A 22865-nucleotide genomic window follows, 5' to 3' on the forward strand; every position below is an offset into this window, starting at 1 on the left:
TCACCAGTGACTAAATTTGATTGGTGAAACAGAGTCAAACGTCACCAGTGACTGTATTTGATTGGTGAAACGGAGTCAAACGTCACCAGTGACTGCATTTGATTGGTGAGACGGAGTCAAACGTCACCAGTGACTGCATTTGATTGGTGAAACGGAGTCAAACGTCACCAGTGACTGCATTTGATTGGTGAGACGGAGTCAAACGTCACCAGTGACTGTATTTGATTGGTGAAACAGAGTCAAACGTCACCAGTGACTGTATTTGATTGGTGAGACGGAGTCAAACGTCACCAGTGACTGCATTTGATTGGTGAGACGGAGTCAAACGTCACCAGTGACTGCATTTGACTGGTGAGACGGAGTCAAACGTCACCAGTGACTGCATTTGATTGGTGAGACGGAGTCAAATGTCACCAGTGACTGCATTTGATTGGTGAGACGGAGTCAAACGTCACCAGTGATTGTATTTGATTGGTGAGACGGAGTCAAACGTCACCAGTGACTGCATTTGATTGGTGAAACAGAGTCAAACGTCACCAGTGACTGCATTTGATTGGTGAGACGGAGTCAAATGTCACCAGTGACTGCATTTGATTGGTGAGACGGAGTCAAACGTCACCAGTGACTGCATTTGATTGGTGAAACAGAGTCAAACGTCACCAGTGACTGCATTTGATTGGTGAGACGGAGTCAAATGTCACCAGTGACTGCATTTGATTGGTGAGACGGAGTCAAACGTCACCAATGACTGCATTTGATTGGTGAGACGGAGTCAAACGTCACCAGTGACTGCATTTGATTGGTGAAACAGAGTCAAACGTCACCAGTGACTGTATTTGATTGGTGAAACAGAGTCAAACGTCACCAGTGACTGCATTTGATTGGTGAAACGGAGTCAAACGTCACCAGTGACTGCATTTGATTGGTGAAACGGAGTCAAACATCACCAGTGACTGCATTTGATTAGTGAAACATAGTCAAACGTCACCAGTGACTGCATTTGATTGGTGAGACGGAGTCAAACGTCACCAGTGACTGCATTTGATTGGTGAAACGGAGTCAAACGTCACCAGTGACTGCATTTGATTGGTGAGACGGTGTCAAACGTCACCAGTGACTGCATTTGATTGGTGAAACGGAGTCAAACGTCACCAGTGAGTGTATTTGATTGGTGAGACGGAGTCAAACGTCACCAGTGACTGCATTTGATTGGTGAGACGGAGTCAAACGTCACCAGTGACTGCATTTGATTGGTGAAACAGAGTCAAATGTCACCAGTGACTGTATTTGATTGGTGAGACAGAGTCAAACGTCACCAATGACTGTATTTGATTAGTGAAACAGAGTCAAACGTCACCAGGGACTGCATTTGATTGGTAAAACGGAGTCAAACGTCACCAGTGACTGTATTTGATTGGTGAGACAGAGTCAAACGTCACCAGTGACTGCATTTGATTGGTGAGACGGAGTCAAACGTCGCCAGTGACTGTATTTGATTGGTGAAACTGAGTCAAACGTCACCAGTGACTGCATTTGATTAGTGAAACGGAGTCAAACGTCACCAGTGACTGCATTTGATTGGTGAAACGGAGTCAAACGTCACCAGTGACTGTATTTGATTGGTGAGACAGAGTCAAACGTCACCAGTGACTGCATTTGATTGGTGAGACGGAGTCAAACGTCGCCAGTGACTGTATTTGATTGGTGAAACTGAGTCAAACGTCACCAGTGACTGCATTTGATTAGTGAAACGGAGTCAAACGTCACCAGTGACTGCATTTGATTGGTGAAACGGAGTCAAACGTCACCAGTGACTGCATTTGATTGGTGAAACGGAGTCAAACGTCACCAGTGACTGTATTTGATTGGTGAGACGGAGTCAAACATCACCAGTGACTGCATTTGATTGGTGAAACGGAGTCAAACGTCACCAGTGACTGTATTTGATTGGTGAAACTGAGTCAAACGTCACCAGTGACTGCATTTGATTAGTGAAACGGAGTCAAACGTCACCAGTGACTGCATTTGATTGGTGAAACGGAGTCAAACGTCACCAGTGACTGCATTTGATTGGTGAAACGGAGTCAAACGTCACCAGTGACTGTATTTGATTGGTGAGACGGAGTCAAACATCACCAGTGACTGTATTTGATTGGTGAAACGGAGTCAAACGTCACCAGTGACTGCATTTGATTGGTGAAACGGAGTCAAACATCACCAGTGACTGCATTTGATTAGTGAAACATAGTCAAACGTCACCAGTGACTGCATTTGATTGGTGAGACGGAGTCAAACGTCACCAGTGACTGCATTTGATTGGTGAAACGGAGTCAAACGTCACCAGTGACTGCATTTGATTGGTGAGACGGTGTCAAACGTCACCAGTGACTGCATTTGATTGGTGAAACGGAGTCAAACGTCACCAGTGAGTGTATTTGATTGGTGAGACGGAGTCAAACGTCACCAGTGACTGCATTTGATTGGTGAGACGGAGTCAAACGTCACCAGTGACTGCATTTGATTGGTGAAACAGAGTCAAATGTCACCAGTGACTGTATTTGATTGGTGAGACAGAGTCAAACGTCACCAATGACTGTATTTGATTAGTGAAACAGAGTCAAACGTCACCAGGGACTGCATTTGATTGGTGAAACGGAGTCAAACGTCACCAGTGACTGTATTTGATTGGTGAGACAGAGTCAAACGTCACCAGTGACTGCATTTGATTGGTGAGACGGAGTCAAACGTCGCCAGTGACTGTATTTGATTGGTGAAACTGAGTCAAACGTCACCAGTGACTGCATTTGATTAGTGAAACGGAGTCAAACGTCACCAGTGACTGCATTTGATTGGTGAAACGGAGTCAAACGTCACCAGTGACTGTATTTGATTGGTGAGACAGAGTCAAACGTCACCAGTGACTGCATTTGATTGGTGAGACGGAGTCAAACGTCGCCAGTGACTGTATTTGATTGGTGAAACTGAGTCAAACGTCACCAGTGACTGCATTTGATTGGTGAGACGGAGTCAAACGTCACCAGTGACTGTATTTGATTGGTGAGACGGAGTCAAACGTCACCAGTGACTGTATTTGATTGGTGAAACGGAGTCAAACGTCACCAGTGACTGCATTTGATTGGTGAAACGGAGTCAAACGTCACCAGTACCTGCATTTGATTGGTGAAACGGAGTCAAACGTCACCAGTGACTGTATTTGATTGGTGAAACGGAGTCAAACGTCACCAGTGACTGTATTTGATTGGTGAAACGGAGTCAAACGTCACCAGTGACTGTATTTGATTGGTGAAACGGAGTCAAACGTCACCAGTGACTGCATTTGATTGGTGAAACGGAGTCAAACGTCACCAGTGACTGCATTTGATTGGTGAAACGGAGTCAAACGTCACCAGTGACTGCATTTGATTGGTGAAACGGAGTCAAACGTCACCAGTGACTGCATTTGATTGGTGAAACGCAGGCATGCGATAGATCCTACTTTGAAGGTCTGTCTGACAGACCAAAACAAACAAAGCGTGCATTAACAGATGGATAAAAATCAGTAGCAAGTAGCGAGCTGAATGTAGATAAAAGTAGCGGAGTAAAAGTAGCGTTTCTTCTCTATAAATACACTGAAGTATGTTGCATTAAAACTACTCTTAGAAGTACAATTTATCCCAAAAGTTACTCAAGTAGATGTAACGGAGTAAATGTAGCGTGTTACTACCCACCTCTGGACCCAGGGTCACCATTTGTTCCCAAGAAACTCCCCAAAAAACACACAATATTCATCATGGTCAACAATGTCTTTGAACGCAGCACACTTTGCATCAACTGTACTTACAGTATCCAAACATGACATGGCAGAAAAAGGGATTAAAAAGTCTTACTTTTCCTGGCTCCATAACCAACAGTCCTTGTGTGTTTACCAGAGTCCAGCAAGAGAGCTAATGATCAATGAAGAGTGGTCATGCAACACACACACACACACACGCACACACACACACGATTACATGCATAGACAAAATAGTGCAAACTGTATCAAAAAAAGAAAAAAATATGGATGATGGTGCCATTCAAAGAATGTTAAAATGCACGTTATGTTGGATTAAAAATGATGCGTTAGGGGAAAGAAGACAAAGGTGCACACACTAGTTAATGATACACTCAGGTGTAGCACTAAAGTCTGAAAGGTTGCACAAAAACACACTCCAGCAACACACTTCTGCTTTTCATTTATTTCTTTGTGTCTCTTTTACAAAACAAAACAAAACAAAAAAATCCCCAAACAGGATGATTAGTAGTAACGCTCTTTCAAAATAAAGCAGGAAGAAGACCAAAACAATAAAAAGAGTACAGTGGTTTTATTTGTCTTAGATAGTCCTCAGTGTAATGACCGTAATAAACACACACACACACACACACACACACACACACACACACACGCTACCAGGGAAGACCGCTAGGCTCTTTATTGCTAAAGCATTAACCTGCTAACTGAACACCTCCTGAGCCGTTAGTTTAGTACAGTACGCGACAACATTGTGAGGTTTTATTAGATCATCTTCAGTACCAATAAATAATTTGTGGAAAAAAATAGGAAGTTTGTTAGCATCCTGTAAAAATAAAAAAAAGAAGGAAAAAGGAGGTCACATTCGGGATGAAGCTAACAAAAATTGAACTTAAAGAAAGAATCCACGACGACGATGTATCCCACTAGCTAGTTATACACTCTTAGAAATAAGGGTTCTAAAAGGGTTCTTCTACAAGGGCTGAGGTTCTAACTGGAACCATTTGCTTCTGAAAAACCCTTTCCCGAAGAAAGGGTTTTTCAAGGGTTCTTGGTAACGCTAATGGTTCCAGTAAGAACCATTTTGATCCAGAGAACCCCTTAAAACCCCTTTTCTGAATAATTGGTTTTAAAAGGGTTCTCACTAACACTAAGGGTTCCAGTAAGAACTATTTTGATCCAGAGAACCGTTTTTGGAAGAAAGAGTTCTTCAGGGATTGTTGAAAGCATGGGTAAGATCCTGTGTCACCAGGGACATACTTCCTGATAACATTTGCCAATAATGGTGCCTATCTTTAAATAAATGTTTTGAATGTTTGTTCAATGTCAACATGATAAATGACCACAATATAATATGAACTAAACTGATCTGTAGAATACAATATGGTTCTTTATAGAACCCTCAGAAGACAAGACGGTTATCGGTGAAAACCTTTGAAAAGGGATGTTTTTAGAACCCCCTGTGTCAGATCTAGATGAAACCCTTGAAACATGAAAGAGTTCTTTGTGGAACTCCCTGTGTGAGTTCTAGATGAAACCTTTGAAACATGAAAGGGTTCTTAGTGGAACTCCCTGCATAGGTTCTAGATGAAACCCTTGACAAACAAAAGGGTTCTTAGTGGAACTCCCTGTGTGGGTTCGAGATGAAACCCTTGAAATACGAAAGGGTTCTTAGTGGAACTCCCTGCGTGGGTTCTAGATGAAAGTCTTGAAATACAAAAGGGTTCTTAGTGGAACTCCCTGTGTGGGTTCTAGATGAAACCCTTGAAATACAAAAGGGTTCTTAGTGGAACTCCCTGCGTGGGTTCTAGATGAAAGTCTTGAAATACAAAAGGGTTCTTAGTGGAACTCCCTGTGTGGGTTCTAGATGAAACCCTTGAAATACAAAAGGGTTCTTAGTGGAACTCCCTGCGTGGGTTCTAGATGAAAGTCTTGAAATACAAAAGGGTTCTTAGTGGAACTCCCTGTGTGGGTTCTAGATGAAACCCTTGAAACATGAAAGAGTTCTTTGTGGAACTCCCTGTGTGAGTTCTAGATGAAACCCTTGAAACATGAAAGGGTTCTTAGTGGAACTCCCTGCATAGGTTCTAGATGAAACCCTTGAAACATGAAAGAGTTCTTTGTGGAACTCCCTGTGTGAGTTCTAGATGAAACCCTTGAAACATGAAAGGGTTCTTAGTGGAACTCCCTGCATAGGTTCTAGATGAAACCCTTGACAAACGAAAGGGTTCTTAGTGGAACTCCCTGTGTGGGTTCTAGATGAAACCCTTGAAATACGAAAGGGTTCTTAGTGGAACTCCCTGCGTGGGTTCTAGATGAAAGTCTTGAAATACAAAAGGGTTCTTAGTGGAACTCCCTGTGTGGGTTCTAGATGAAACCCTTGAAATACGAAAGGGTTCTAAGTGGAACTCCCTGCGTGGGTTCTTTGTAGAACCTCTCATGGGGGGGGTTCTGGGTGGAACCTTACACACACAGTTCTAGGTAGAACCCTCCAAAAGGGTTCCAGGTGGAACCTTTATAAAAAGGTTCTACCTGGAGCCAAAAAGGGTTCTCCTATGAGGACGAGCCGAAGAACCATATATGGTTCTACTTAGCACTTTTATTTCTAAGAGTGTAGGGAGTTAGCATTATTATGTTTTTTTTTTTTAAATCACAAAACTTTGTGGAGTTTTTAGTCGACGCACCCAGAAAAAAATGTCCTAAAACGTGGAAGCGGAAATGTACGTTGAACTTGTTGCCACCTGGTGACCAAAGTGTGTAACTGCATTGTTAGCGTTCAGGCAATCGCTGCGAAGTCATTCTGCCAAAAACGCTGACATTCCATTGGAAAGCAAACAAGAATGAAACTAAACAAAACCACCATTTCTGCCAAAAGCGAGTTTGTTGGTGTAAAATACATTTCCACGAAAACTTTGTGAGACTTGAGCCGAGCAAGAGGAACATAAAACCATCTTGAAATTGCTAGTCAAGATGTGGACACAGAAATGTTTTTTTTCAATTTCTGATGATTGGGTCACAATTGAACCAAAATGGCAGTCGTCTGCTGCCATCTTGTGGGCGAATAATGGTACTACATGGTTAGCTGTAAATATCTTCTTAATGATAGAGATGCTTGCATCTTTATTTTCATGCTAACAATTCTACCAAGAATGTGGAGAAATAAATATTTAAAGTAATTATTTGAAAACACCCCAAAACCAATTCCCAGGGAACTGCAGAGACCAGGACTGTCCAAACTTGATCCACCGAGGGCAGCGCACGGACAACTCGAAGGACGCGGGGGCCATTTTGATATATTTTCTATTTTAAAACAAATACAATGTATAGATTTTTTAAAAACCCTTATGACTCTCCTCACGTGCTTTTAAAAGTAAGTTTTTTATTTTTTAACTTTCAAGGCTTAAATCTGTAGATCAACTTCAGATCTATCAGTCGATATAAAGTTAAAGAAAAAGAAAAAACATTTTTATGGCAAAAAACTCCAAATGAAAGTGGAATATTTGGTGTGAAGTAATTGGAACAGTGAATATGTCAATAATTCATAACATAGATTATGATTCATTATTATTTTTTGGGGGGGGCAATGACATGTTTTAAAAAAAGGTTTTGGGAATAAGAATAAGTCATAATTCTTTTCTTTTCTTTTTTTCACTTTAAATGCCAATATCTTGACATCAACTTCAGATCCATCGATCAATATAAAGGTACTTTAAAAAAAACAAAAACATTTATGCTCTTTTTGACAAAGAAACACCCTTTTTTGTGGCAAAAACAGCAAAAATGCAATACTAGCCCCCGAAAAAATATTGAAGGTGGAATATTTGATGTCAAATAATTGGGAGCTTTAATAGGTTAATAATTCATAGCAACAGATTATGATTATGAATTAGATTATGATTCATTATTATTATATTTTGGGCAATGACATGTTTAAAAAAAAAAAAATCACACTAAAGGTTTTGGGGATCCAAAAGGGTCCCACTCATAAAATTGTATAAGTCACATTTTTTTACTTCAACACTTACATTTCGATGTCAACTTCAGAACTACCCGTTAGTTAGGTCATTTTTAAAAATATTTGTTCATCTCTAATGCCCTTTCTTTATTCTTTATTTCGATCACAACATTCAGAAATAGCCTCAATCTACACAATTTTAACAAAGTAAATTAAAAAAAAGCAAGAAAATAACATGGCGTGTGTCCGAAAAGGAGCAGGAAGAAGAAGAGCTTTACTGTCCCTCAGATATAATCATCTCATTCTTTAGGAATAAAATACATGATGACTTTATTTACCAAAATGAATGAAGTATATTTTATAGTACATAATATATTCTAGTATATAATTACATATAATCTATAATAACATATTCATTTCATCAAATGTAGTTTTTGAATAAAATATACCTTTAAGATATTTCACGTTTTGTCCTTTTTATTCTAACTGTCAAAAAATATTTATTTTGTATTTCTTTCTAAATTGGATGATGTCATTGCTTTGTTTGACTTTTAAGAGTTGTGTTCAATTACCCCTCAAATGATATTCACCAACTCATTCTTTGAACATTTGTTGGAAAATAATTTTGTGCTTGATAAATTACTTGCAGTTTTAAATTTCCCATTCATTTAATTATCATATTTTTTCGGACTATAAGGCGCACTTAAAATCCTTTTCATTTTCTCAAAACTCGACGGTGCGCCATATAACCCGGTGCGCCTAATGTACGGAATAATTCCGGTTGTGCTTACCGACCTCGAAGCTATTATATTTGGTACGTGGTGAAATGATAAGTGTGACCAGTAGATGGCAGTCACACATAAGAGATAAGTGTAAACTGCATTACGACTCAAGTAAACGACACCAATCAGACAGTAGTGATGATAGTAATTATGTGTAGTGATGATAACGTCCACATTTTTCAATGGAGGAGAAAAAAAGTCCTACCGTATTTTCCGCACTATTAGCCGCACCTAAAAACCACAAATTTACTCAAAAGCTGACAGTGCGGCTTATAACCCGGTGCGCTTTATATATGGATTAATATTAAGATTCATTTTCATAAAGTTTCGGTCTCGCAACTACGGTAAACAGCCGCCATCTTTTTTCCCCGTAGAAGAGGAAGTGCTTCTTCTTCTACGGCAAGCAACCGCCAAAGTAAGCACCCGCCCCCATAGAAGAGGAAGCGCTTCTTCTTCTACTGTAAGCAACCACCCGCCCCCGTAGAAGAAGAAGAAGCGCGCGGATATTACGTTTCATTTCCTTTGTGTGTTTACATCTGTAAAGACCACAAAATGGCTCCTACTAAGCGACAGGTTTCCGGTTCATGAAAAGACGCAATCTCTCCATCCGCACACGGACTACTATTTCACAGCAACTGCCTAAAGACTTTCAAGAAAAGCTGGCTACTTTCCGTGCATATTGTAAAAACAAGATAGCTGAAAAAAAGATCCGGCCAGAGAACATTATCAACATGGACGAGGTTCCACTGACTTTTGATATTCCTGTGAACCGCACTGTGGATACAACGGGAGCACGTACGGTGAATATTGGCACCACAGGGAATGAGAAGTCATCCTTCACTGTGGTTCTAGCTTGCCATGCTAATGGCCAGAAACTTCCACCCATGGTGATATTCAAAAGGAAGACCTTGCCAAAAGAGACCTTTCCAGCCGGCGTCATCATAAAAGCTAACTCGAAGGGATGGATGGATGAAGAAAAGATGAGCGAGTGGTTAAGGTAAGTTTACGCGAAGAGGCCGGGTGGCTTTTTTCACGCAGCTCCGTCCATGTTGATATACGACTCCATGCGCGCCCACATCACGCTGGTTTTTAATATATTATTAAAGTTTGACTGACCTATCTGACTGTTTTTTTGACATTCCTTTAGCGCAGTTAGATGCGGCTTATAACACGGGGCGGCTTATAGGTGGACAAAGTTTTGAAATATGCCGTTCATTGAAGGCGCGGCTTATAACCCAGGGCGGCTTATGGTGCGGAAAATACGGTCTTTTCTGTCGAATATCACTTGAAAGTGATTGCTTTTTGCCATCTTATTTGTCCAGCTTCCATACTCCTTTTTATACACTTTACAAGAAATACATTGGCGGAAAAACTCCGTGGCTTGAGGGCTTGTGCACGCCAGACTCTTATTTTGTTAGCGCAGGCAGGATAGAGCAGCGCTTTTATCGTGAAGACAGGAACTGTGTGGTCAGTCTTTAGGCTTTTGACAGGAGGTGTGGTTGAAATAAAAAAGTGTTTCTCGCCTCCCTGACGGTCTTTCTTTTCCTTCACAGCAGCCTGCGTCATCTCACAAGACCATCGGGTGCCGTCAATGTCAATCAAGTGACGTCATAGTGAAGATTTCTGATCGCTCATTTTTAGGACTATTTTTTCAACGCCTGGTTGGCGATGGACTGACACACCCTCCACGCTAGCCATCCACGTAATGTGCACCCCTGCTCTAACCACTAGGCCACTGAGTAGGTTACTGTGGAGAGGCGGGGCCGGCGGTCCGACACCGGGGCCCGCTCCAAGATGGCGGCGAGGGGGCGTGGCCTGCGGACCCGCGTCCAAATGGACTACAGGTGCGTGGGTCGGGCAGCTGGGCACAATCAGATAATCGGGTGACAGCCAAGAGAGAAAGGAGGAGAGGTGGAGAGCAAGAGGCAAGACGCGGAGCACAGTACACCGCGAGAGCGAGACGGAGAAAAGGCAGCTGCTGAAAAGCACGCCGAAGGCAACGTGCTGCTGAAAAGCAGACGGCGGACGGGAGGAAACCATCCTCTGCTCCCACGCGAACAACGGCGACGGGCTGCTGAAAAGTAGACGGCGAACGACGGCGACGTGCTGCTGAAAAGCAGACGGCGGACGGGAGGAAACCATCCTCTGCTACCACGCGAACGACGGCGACGTGCTGCTGAAAAGTAGACGGCGAACGACGGCGACGTGCTGCTGAAAAGCAGACGGCGAACGACGGCGACGTGCTGCTGAAAAGTAGACGGCGAACGACGGCGACGTGCTGCTGAAAAGTAGACGGCGAACGACGGCGACGTGCTGCTGAAAAGCAGACGGCGAACGACGGCGACGTGCTGCTGAAAAGCAGACGGCGGACGACGGCGACGTGCTGCTGAAAAGTAGACGGCGAACGACGGCGACGGGCTGCTGAAAAGTAGACGGCGAACGACGGTGACGTGCTGCTGAAAAGTAGACGGCGAACGACGGCGACGTGCTGCTGAAAAGCAGACGGCGGACGGGAGGAAACCATCCTCTGCTACCACGCGAACGACGGCGACGTGCTGCTGAAAAGTAGACGGCGAACGACGGCGACGTGCTGCTGAAAAGCAGACGGCGAACGACGGCGACGTGCTGCTGAAAAGTAGACGGCGAACGACGGCGACGTGCTGCTGAAAAGTAGACGGCGAACGACGGCGACGTGCTGCTGAAAAGCAGACGGCGAACGACGGCGACGTGCTGCTGAAAAGCAGACGGCGGACGACGGCGACGTGCTGCTGAAAAGTAGACGGCGAACGACGGCGACGGGCTGCTGAAAAGTAGACGGCGAACGACGGTGACGTGCTGCTGAAAAGTAGACGGCGAACGACGGCGACGTGCTGCTGAAAAGCAGACGGCGAACGACGGCGACGTGCTGCTGAAAAGTAGACGGCGGACGACGGCGACGTGCTGCTGAAAAGCAGACGGCGGACGGGTGGAAACCATCCTCTGCTACCACGCGAACGACGGCGACGTGCTGCTGAAAAGTAGACGGCGAACGACGGCGATGTGCTGCTGAAAAGCAGACGGCGAACGACGGCGAACGACGGCGAACGACGGTGACGTGCTGCTGAAAAGCAGACGGCGAACGACGGCGACGTGCTGCTGAAAAGCAGACGGCGGACGGGTGGAAACCATCCTCTGCTACCACGCGAACGACGGCGACGTGCTGCTGAAAAGTAGACGGCGAACGACGGCGACGTGCTGCTGAAAAGTAGACGGCGAACGACGGCGACGTGCTGCTGAAAAGCAGACGGCGGACGGGAGGAAACCATCCTCTGCTACCACGCGAACGACGGCGACGTGCTGCTGAAAAGTAGACGGCGAACGACGGCGACGTGCTGCTGAAAAGCAGACGGCGGACGGGTGGAAACCATCCTCTGCTACCACGCGAACGACAGCGACGTGCTGCTGAAAAGTAGACGGCGAACGACGGCGACGTGCTGCTGAAAAGCAGACGGCGGACGGGAGGAAACCATCCTCTGCTACCACGCGAACGACGGCGACGTGCTGCTGAAAAGTAGACGGCGAACGACGGCGACGTGCTGCTGAAAAGCAGACGGCGGACGGGTGGAAACCATCCTCTGCTACCACGCGAACGACAGCGACGTGCTGCTGAAAAGTAGACGGCGGACGACGGCGACGTGCTGCTGAAAAGTAGACGGCGAACGACGGTGACGTGCTGCTGAAAAGCAGATGGCGAACGACGGTGACGTGCTGCTGAAAAGCAGACGGCGGACGGGTGGAAACCATCCTCTGCTACCACGCGAACGACGGCGACGTGCTGCTGAAAAGTAGACGGCGAACGACGGCGAACGACGGCGACGTGCTGCTGAAAAGCAGACGGCGAACGACGGCGACGTGCTGCTGAAAAGCAGACGGCGAACGACGGCGACGTGCTGCTGAAAAGTAGACGGCGAACGACGGCGAACGACGGCGAACGACGGCGACGTGCTGCTGAAAAGCAGACGGCGAACGACGGCGACGTGCTGCTGAAAAGCAGACGGCGAACGACGGGGACGTGCTGCTGAAAAGTAGACGGCGAACGACGGCGACGTGCTGCTGAAAAGCAGACGGCGGACGGGAGGAAACCATCCTCTGCTACCATGCAAACGACGGTGACGTGCTGCTGAAAAGCAGACGGCGGACGGGTGGAAACCATCCTCTGCTACCACGCGAACGACGGTGACGTGCTGCTGAAAAGCAGACGGCGGACGGGAGGAAACCATCCTCTGCTACCACGCGAACGACGGCGAACGACGGCGACGTGCTGCTGAAAAGTAGACGGCGAACGACGGCGAACGACGGCGAACGACGGCGACGTGCTGCTGAAAAGCAGACGGCGAACGACGGCGACGTGCTGCTGAAAAGCAGACGGCGGACGGGAGGAAACCATCCTCTGCTACCATGCGAACGACGGTGACGTGCTGCTGAAAAGCAGACGGCGGACGGGTGGAAACCATCCTCTGCTACCACGCGAACGACGGCGACGTGCTGCTGAAAAGCAGACGGCGGACGGGAGGAAACCATCCTCTGCTACCACGCGAACGACGGCGACGTGCTTCTGAAAAGCAGACGGCGGACGGGAGGAAACCATCCTCTGCTACCACGCGAACGACGGCGACGTGCTGCTGAAAAGTAGACGGCGAACGACGGCGACGTGCTGCTGAAAAGCAGACAACGGACGGAAGGAAACCATTCATGTGCTCACGTAAGAAAAGGCAGCTGCTGAAAATCACGCCAAAGACTCTGTTCCCGAAAAAATAAAGAAGTCTAAACCATCTCCCGACAATGTCTTCCCTGGCTGGAATGGTCCTGAGAACTCACCCGGAAGCTTCCACAGTTACATTTAGAAAAAATGGGCTCCTTTAATGCGTCTTAGAATCCGGTGCGCCCTATGGTACCAAAAATACGGTATTTGCGACTTAATAATTCATAAAATTGATTTTAATAAAAAATTTATTTTTTTTTGAGTAATGACAGTTTTAAAGAAAAAAAAAAGTGCCCGCATGGAAGCTTTGCAACTTTTTCTTGTCACATTTGATCCTGTTTGCTCTTTTATTCCACTTTTTTTTTTGGTTATTTTTGCGTAATAGTATTTTTAGAATGATGTTTTAATGGCCCCCGGGCCACACTTTGGACACCCCTGGCCCAGACAAGGAAATACACAATAATAAGCGCTGGGATGGATGTCAAAACGTAAAAGACGTGCTCCAAATATTTTGTGTGTCATGATTGGACGTAAAAAGGACCCTCAAGGACAGCTGCTGTACAGTAGTTGGCCATGGGGGGGCGACAAGAAGTCAAACGCAGCACCTTTTGAGGGAGGAAAAAGAAGAAGGGGGACATCTTCTTAAAGGTGTGTTGCATACGCCGCTCGGGAGGAGGAAGAAGAGCGGCGAAGGAGGAAGAATATCAAGAAGGGTGAAAAAGGGGGAAGAGGGCGGCGCCCAAATGACTGTTTTGTATTCAACCTTCATTCCCCGCTTCCCCTTTTTCAAGCTTCACGTTATTGGTCGCCCAGGGTGGCGAGTGGACGACGGGGGCGGAGCCATCACCAGTTCATCATGGAGCTCCGGTTGAGGGTCATGAAGAAGACTTGGCTGCTGCCTCCTGATCGCACCGACGCAAAGAAGACCTGCACACACACACACACACCACACACTCAAATAAATGCCTTTATACCTACACTCAAGTACACACTACTTTTTCCCCACGCTTTGAATCCTACGGCCTATATATATTATATATATGTATGTGTGGGAAAAAAATCACAAGACTACTTCATCTCTACAGGCCTGTTTCATGAGGGGGGGTACCCTCAATCATCAGGAGATTTTAATGGGAGCATTCACATACCATGGTTTATATAGGGCACAGAGTGGGTGGGTACAGGCTGGCGTAGGGGCGTGGTGATTGGCTCATGTGCTACCTAGGAGGTGTTTCCGTCTGTGGCGGCATGCTGATACAATTTCGCTGCGCTTGTTGAGGGATGACAGGTCTGGACGGTATATAATAAACAGTTTCTCTTTCAAGCATAGGTTGCATCTTTTATTACCACTATTGTAAGGTGTGCTGGATGCAAGAATTTGCCATGTTATTGAATATTCAACATTATTGTCTTTGAGGTCCCAAATGTGTTTGCTGAGTTCTGTGGTATTCCGCAGGTTTTGGTTCCTGAAAGAAGCCTTGTGATTGTTCCATCTGGTTTTGAACTCTCCCTCGGTTAATCCTACATATGTGTCGGATGTGTTAATGTCCTTGCGTGTTACCTTAGATTGGTAGACAACTGATGTTTGTAAGCACCCCCCGTTGAGAGGGCAATCAGGTTTCTTTCGGCAGTTGCAGCCTTTGTTGGTTTTGGGGTCGCTCTGTCCGGGGGCCGACGGCTCATTTGCAATTGTTTTGTTGTGGTTTGAGATAATTTGTCGTATATTGTTCATACAGCTGTAGCTCAATTTAATGTTGTTCTTGTTGAATACTTTTCTTAGGGTGTTGTCTTTGGGAAAGTGTTTGTCAATCAGATTGAGGAATTTGTGGCCAATGTTAGTTGAGACGTTTTTGCTGTATGGGGGGTTGTACCAGATGATGTCGTTTCGTTTTCTGTTCTTTTTCGGTTGGTTTCCTGGCGTGGGTTCATAGGTGAGGGTGAAATTGTATCCGCTTTCATCAAGGGCTTTTTGGTACGGGGGGGTTGCTTGGTCAAATTCAGCTTTGCTAGATGACAGCATCGATAGCCTTTTATTAATTCCGGTAGGTATTCTTTTCGTGGTGGTGGGTGGGTGGTTGCTGTCATGGTGCACGTATTGGAGTGTTGTGTTGGGTTTCGTGAATGGTTGGTAGCTGTTATTTCTCAGGTTGAAAGTGACGTCGAGGAAGTTGACGGTTTGCTTGTTGGCTTCAATCGTGATCCGTAGGCCGTTCTCTTTGAAAATTTGGCATATGCGCTTCTTGGTATTCTCGCTGCTCCTTGGCGAGGCGCGACACACTGCCAGTCCGTCATCACGGTAAATACCAAGGTCCAGGTTGAGGCTAGCGAGCTGGGAGAGGAGGAAACTCCCAACAAGTTCACACGTTTCTGCTCCGTCAAAACTTCCCATAGTGACGTCAAATGTTGAGTTGTTCTTTTTTTGCCATGGTGTACTGTTGTGGATGAGAATGGAGTTTTTTGCGTGGATGATGATGTTTCTTTCGTTGCCTGTGATTGAGTCGTAGTCTGAGGCGAAGTCTAGTGCTTGAGTCAGTAGGTCTTGCGTGATGGAAGGGTAAAATTCTTCGCTATCAAAGGAGATAAAGTTGTGCTGTTGTTTGTCTTGGATGTTGTTGAACCATTTGATTACTGCTGCTGTATTTCTCCATTGGTTGAGTGGTGTTTTGTCCTTGATTTTTGTGTTGCCCCGGACAGAGCGACCCCAAAACCAACAAAGGCTGCAACTGCCGCAAGAAACCTGATTGCCCTCTCAACGGGGGGTGCTTACAAACATCAGTTGTCTACCAATCTAAGGTAATACGCAAGGACATTAACACATCCGACACATATGTAGGATTAACCGAGGGAGAATTCAAAACCAGATGGAACAATCACAAGGCTTCTTTCAGGAACCAAAACCTGCGGAATACCACAGAACTCAGCAAACACATTTGGGACCTCAAAGACAATAATGTTGAATATTCAATAACATGGCAAATTCTTGCATCCAGCACACCTTACAATAGTGGTAATAAAAGATGCAACCTATGCTTGAAAGAGAAACTGTTTATTATTTACCGTCCAGACCTGTCATCCCTCAACAAGCGCAGCGAAATTGTATCAGCATGCCGCCACAGACGGAAACACCTCCTAGGTAACACATGAGCCAATCACCACGCCCCTACGCCAGCCTGTACCCACCCACTCTGTGCCCTATATAAACCATGGTATGTGAATGCTTCCATTAAAATCTCCTGATGATTGAGGGAACCCCTCATGAAACAGGCCTGTAGAGATGAAATAGTCTTGTGATTTTTTTTCCCACACATACATATATTGCGCTCTACTACGGTATCGAGCACTATTTTTTGGATAACCTTATTAAGACATATATATTATATATATATACACCATATATATGTGTATATTTTGCCTTAGCCTTGAATGAACACTTGATGCATATAATGACAGCAGTATGATGATTCTATGTGTCTACATTAAAACATTCTTCTTCATACTGCATTAATATATGCTACTTTTAAACTTTCATGCAGAGAAGGAAACCACAAGCAAAAGTGTATTTATTAAAGAGTTATTAAGCAGTGGCACAAACATTCATGTCATTTCCAAACAGAAAGTGCAAGATTGTCAGAGACATTTTAAAACAAGCTATGAGTTCACTTTTGTGCATGATGTCACTAACATGACATATCAAAACAACACTCAATTAAAGTGCACTTTTTGTACAGATGTCAAGACTTGGTCCTTGGGTTTAGTTTTTCCAGAAGGCAACGGAAAGTTGGCTTGGGCGAGACGGGAATGTGAGTACATATTTTTTTTTTTTTTACACTAACAAAGGACAAAAAAAAGAAGCAAACAAAAGGCGCGAACAAAGGCGGAGGTAAAAAAACTTGGCTCATGAAAACAAACTTGCACAACGGCAGAAACTATGAACAATGAAACAAAACTTGCAAACTATGGCATGAATAAAGAAAACTTACTTGGACGAGAAAACGGCATGAAAAAGCGCAGCAAGGGTCATAAGGGTGTGTGGAGAGCATAAATGTGGGATGTCGCCAGAAAGACAAACTGAAAACAATTAACTTAAATACTACAGACATGATTAGTGAAAACAGGTGCGTGACTCAAAACGTGAAACAGGTGCGTGACGTGACAGGTGAAAACTAATGGTTGCTGTGGTGACAAAACAAAACAAAAGTGCACAAAAAGTCCAAAAACAAAACCGAACATGACTAAAACAAAACATGATCACACAGACATGACAACAGAACGCCACGACAATAGTTTCAAACAAATAAAGTGCACTTTTGTGCATGATGTCACACGAGATATTTCAATAAGTGTCAAATAAAAATGAGCTGCATAATAGGAAATCAAATAGTGTATGTCCTTCACTATGTGGTAGGTTCCTGCGGACGTTATCTCCTTCTTGTCACGTGGGGGTCGCAGCTTGCTGCGGGGTTGTTCTTCCAACGCAAGATAGACGGCTCCGGACAACAGCGTGAAGGTAGGCTAGGATTTATTTAACATAAATCACGCACTACCGCAAACATAAACAATACAACAACAACAACAACAAAAAGAGGCAAGCGTGCCTAAAACGCAAGTGAGGCTAATCTTAAACAAAAACTAGGACATGGACATGGGAACTTACTTTGTCAAAACGAGACCTGAACCGGAGTGACATAACGACAATGCAGGCAGGACGAGTGATGAACAAAGGTAGGCTTAAATAACAGTGACATGATTGGTGACAGGTGTGTGTGAGTCAAAACGTGAAACAGGTGCGTGACGTGACAGGTGAAAACTAATGGTTGCTATGGTGACCAGACAAGGGAGTGAAAAAGACATAAACTAAACAAAACATGACTTTAAAACAAAACATGATAATACAGACATGACAGAGCCCCTCCCTTAAGGACAGATACCAGATGTCCAAGAAAAAAACTTAACAAAAGTCATGGGAGGGCGGGAGGGGGACATGGCGGTGGGTCGCCAGCCCAAGTGGCCCCGAATCCACTGAGGCAAAGTCAAGTGGCGTTCCACTCGCCGCCGCCACCTAACTCTGCCCCGGTGGATACGGGGACACGTGGTCTGGCGACCCACCGCCATGTCCCCCTCCCGCCCTCCCATGACTTTTGTTAAGTTTTTTTCTTGGACATCTGGTATCTGTCCTTAAGGGAGGGGCTCTGTCATGTCTGTATTATCATGTTTTGTTTTAAGTCATGTTTTGTTTAGTTTCTGTCTTTTCACTCCCTTGTCTGGTCACCATAGCAACCATTAGTTTTCACCTGTCACGTCACGCACCTGTTTCACGTTTTGACTCACACACACCTGTCACCAATCATGTCACTGTTATTTAAGCATACCTTGTTCATCACTCGTCCTGCCTGCATTGTCGTCATGTCACTCCGGTTTATGTCTCGTTTTGACAAAGTAAGTTTCCATGTCCATGTCCTAGTTTTTGTTAATTAGTAGCTTCATATGTTTTAGGCACACTTGCCTTTTTTTTGGTTGTATCTTTGTGTTTTGTGGTAGTGACTGTTTAATGTCAATAAATCCAAGCCTACCTTCACGCTGTCGTCCGGAGCCGTCTATTTTGCGTTGGAAGAACAACCCCGCAGCTAGCTGCGACCCCCACGTGACACTTCTGTTGTTGACTATTTGTTTCATACGCTGTTGATGTGGAAATGGTTGCCTCGGCATTTTGTTGGTGTGGCACCGGCCGAGATGTTGACATGCAGAGTTTCAAGAACTCTTCATTTTCTAGCGGGTGACTTTTCAAATGATGCTGCAAATTAGCAGTAATGCTACTTTTTGTAGCATCACTTTGTCCCACACTTGACATATTACGGTTGTCTGTTCGACATATTCCCACTTGAAGCCAAACCACCGCCAGACGATGGACCCCCTGCTGTTTTTCTTGGGAATTAATACTTCCTTCATTTGTTACCAGATTGGCACCTTCTTTCTGTCGTATTACCACTCGCACCACTCTGCTAGCATCACAGCTAATGTTACCTCTCTGCTCAGCGAGGGCGTATGACGCGAAAGTATGTGACGTATGTAAGAAGGTGCGCTTGTTTTATGTCTCTGTGAGGAGAGACAAGAAAGAGAGAATAAAGCCTGTAGTGTAATATCGCACAGAGAGAAACCATATATCCAGTATATTGATATATCCAGTATATTGATATATCCAGTATATTCCATATATCCAGTATATTGATATATCCAGTATATTCCATATATCCAGTATATTGATATATCCAGTATATTCCATATATCCAGTATATTGATATATCCAGTATATTGATATATTCAGTATATTCCATATATCCAGTATATTGATACATCCAGTATATTGATACATCCAGTATATTCCATATATCCAGTATATTGATATATCCAGTATATTGATACATCCAGTATATTCCATATATCCAGTATATTGATATATCCAGTATATTGATATATTCAGTATATTCCATATATCCAGTATATTGATACATCCAGTATATTCCATATATCCAGTATATTCCATATATCCACTATATTGATACATCCAGTATATTCCATATATCCAGTATATTGATATATCCACTATATTGATATATCCAGTATATTGATATATCCAGTATATTCCATATATCCAGTATATTGATATATCCAGTATATTGATATATCCAGTATATTGATATATCCACTATATTGATATATCCAGTATATTGATATATCCAGTATATTGATATATCCAGTATATTCCATATATCCAGTATATTGATATATCCAGTATATTCCATATATCCAGTATATTCCATATATCCAGTATATTCCATATATCCAGTATATTGATATATCCACTATATTGATATATCCAGTATATTGATATATCCAGTATATTCCATATATCCAGTATATTGATATATCCAGTATATTGATATATCCAGTATATTGATATATCCAGTATATTCCATATATCCAGTATATTGATATATCCAGTATATTGATATATCCACTATATTGATATATCCAGTATATTGATACATCCAGTATATTCCATATATCGCCCAGCCCTAGCTGGTACCAACGCAAAGAATGGAGGAAAAGGTGACCTCTGACCTTGTCGTTGCGCTCACACAGGAACTTGAGCCTCTGAGCCCTCTTGTGCATGAAGACGCCGTCCAAGTGACCCGTCTCCACGGAGCGGATCTCGATGGCTTTCTCTCCCCAGCCCATGATTTGATTGGAGTGGATGTAGGCTGAGAGAAGAAACAATAACACAAGTACACTTTTACACGTCCATGCAGGCGCACATGGGGGCAAAATCAGGGGCGTCCAAAGTGCTTCTTGAAAAATGAAAGCAAGCGGGCCCGTGTACCTTCCGTTTATTCTATTTCCCATTATGAAACGCAAATCCAAAAACAAAATTAGGGCCGTGTTTTGGATTTGTATTATATATGGCGGATTTGAGAACAAACAAAAAAGGATTTTGTGCGGTTTTCCTTTTATGTTTTTTTTTAAATTATTCCAGATAAACACAAAAATTGAATACATTGTGCTTTGTGTTTTTAGAGCAGGGGTCCCCAAACTTTTTGACTCAGGGGCCGCATTGGGTTAAAAGAATTTGGCCGGGGGCCAGGCTGTGTGTGTGTGTGTATATATATATATATATATATATATATATATATATATATATATATATATATATATATAATAAATGATAAATGGGTTATACTTGTATAGCGCTTTTCTACCTTCAAGGTACTCAAAGCGCTTTGACAGTATCACCACATTCACACACACATTCACACACTGATGGCGGGAGCTGCCATGCAAGGCGCTAACCAGCACCCATCAGGAGCAAGGGTGAAGTGTCTTGCTCAAGGACACAACGGACATGACTATATATATATATATATATATATATATATATATATATATATATATATATATATATATATATATATATATATATATATATATATATATATATATATGTGTGGGAAAAAAAATCACAAGACTATTTCATCTCTACAGGCCTGTTTCATGAGGGGGGGTACCCTCAATCATCAGGAGATTTTAATGGGAGCATTCACATACCATGGTTTATATAGGGCACAGAGTGGGTGGGTACAGGCTGGCGTAGGGGCGTGGTGATTGGCTCATGTGTTACCTAGGAGGTGTTTCCGTCTGTGGCGGCATGCTGTTACAATTTCGCTGCGCCTGTTGAGGGATGACAGGTCTGGACGGTAAATAATAAACAGTTTCTCTTTCAAGCATAGGTTGCATCTTTTATTACCACTATTGTAAGGTGTGCTGGATGCAAGAATTTGCCATGTTATTGAATATTCAACATTATTGTCTTTGAGGTCCCAAATGTGTTTGCTGAGTTCTGTGGTATTCCGCAGGTTTTGGTTCCTGAAAGAAGCCTTGTGATTGTTCCATCTGGTTTTGAACTCTCCCTCGGTTAATCCTACATATGTGTCGGATGTGTTAATGTCCTTGCGTATTACCTTAGATTGGTAGACAACTGATGTTTGTAAGCACCCCCCGTTGAGAGGGCGATCAGGTTTCTTTCGACAGTTACAGCCTTTGTTGGTTTTGGAGTCGCTCTGTCCGGGGGCCGACGGCTCATTTGCAATTGTTTTGTTGTGGTTTGAGATGATTTGTCGTATATTGTTCATGCAGCTGTAGCTCAATTTAATGTTGTTCTTGTTGAATACTTTTCTTAGGGTGTTGTCTTTGGGAAAGTGTTTGTCAATCAGATTGAGGAATTTATGTCCAATGTTAGTTGAGACGTTTTTGCTGTATGGGGGGTTGTACCAGATGATGTCGTTTCGTTTTCTGTTCTTTTTTGGCTGGTTTCCTGGCGTGGGTTCATAGGTGAGGGTGAAATTGTATCCGCTTTCATCAAGGGCTTTTTGGTACGGGGGGGTTGCTTGGTCAAATTCAGCTTTGCTAGATGACAGCATCGATAGCCTTTTATTGATTCCGGTAGGTATTCTTTTCGTGGTGGTGGGTGGGTGGTTGCTGTCATGGTGCACGTATTGGAGTGTTGTGTTGGGTTTCGTGAATGGTTGGTAGCTGTTATTTCTCAGGTTGAAAGTGACGTCAAGGAAGTTGACGGTTGACGGTTTGCTTGTTGGCTTCAATCGTGATCCGTAGGCCGTTCTCTTTGAAAATTTGGCATATGCGCTTCTTGGTATTCTCGCTGCTCCTTGGCGAGGCGCGACACACTGCCAGACATAACATGGCAAATTCTTGCATCCAGCACACCTTACAATAGTGGTAATAAAAGATGCAACCTATGCTTGAAAGAGAAACTGTTTATTATTTACCGTCCAGACCTGTCATCCCTCAACAAGCGCAGCGAAATTGTAACAGCATGCCGCTATAGACGGAAACACCTCCTAGGTAACACATGAGCCAATCACCACGCCCCTACGCCAGCCTGTACCCACCCACTCTGTGCCCTATATAAACCATGGTATGCGAATGCTCCCATTAAAATCTCCTGACGATTGAGGGTACCCCCCCTCATGAAACAGGCCTGTAGAGATGAAATAGTCTTGTGATTTTTTTCCCACACATACATATATT

At 43.9% G+C, this 22865-nt stretch overlaps 2 protein-coding genes across 2 annotated transcripts in view; both read right to left on the reverse strand.

Moving 5' to 3' along the window:
- slc2a2 (solute carrier family 2 member 2) overlaps positions 1–3965 on the reverse strand; it is a 46405-nt gene extending 42440 nt beyond the window's left edge. The window contains exon 1 of the mRNA XM_061969215.1: positions 3888–3965. Within this exon, the coding sequence (XP_061825199.1) occupies positions 3888–3902 (15 nt within the window). The 5' untranslated portion in view covers positions 3903–3965. The remainder of the gene's footprint in view (positions 1–3887) is intronic.
- Positions 3966–13767: 9802 nt separating this feature from the next.
- The window catches only part of tnika (TRAF2 and NCK interacting kinase a), a 227707-nt gene continuing 218609 nt past the window's right edge, over positions 13768–22865 (reverse strand). The window contains exons 34-35 of the mRNA XM_061969225.1: positions 20385–20524; positions 13768–14192 (exon numbers count right to left, since the gene is read on the reverse strand). Coding sequence (XP_061825209.1) covers positions 14109–14192; positions 20385–20524 — 224 coding nt within the window. The 3' untranslated portion in view covers positions 13768–14108. The remainder of the gene's footprint in view (positions 14193–20384; positions 20525–22865) is intronic.

The sequence above is a fragment of the Nerophis lumbriciformis genome, linkage group LG08 (assembly GCF_033978685.3).
Source record: "Nerophis lumbriciformis linkage group LG08, RoL_Nlum_v2.1, whole genome shotgun sequence".
Classification (NCBI taxonomy): Eukaryota; Metazoa; Chordata; class Actinopteri; order Syngnathiformes; family Syngnathidae; genus Nerophis; species Nerophis lumbriciformis.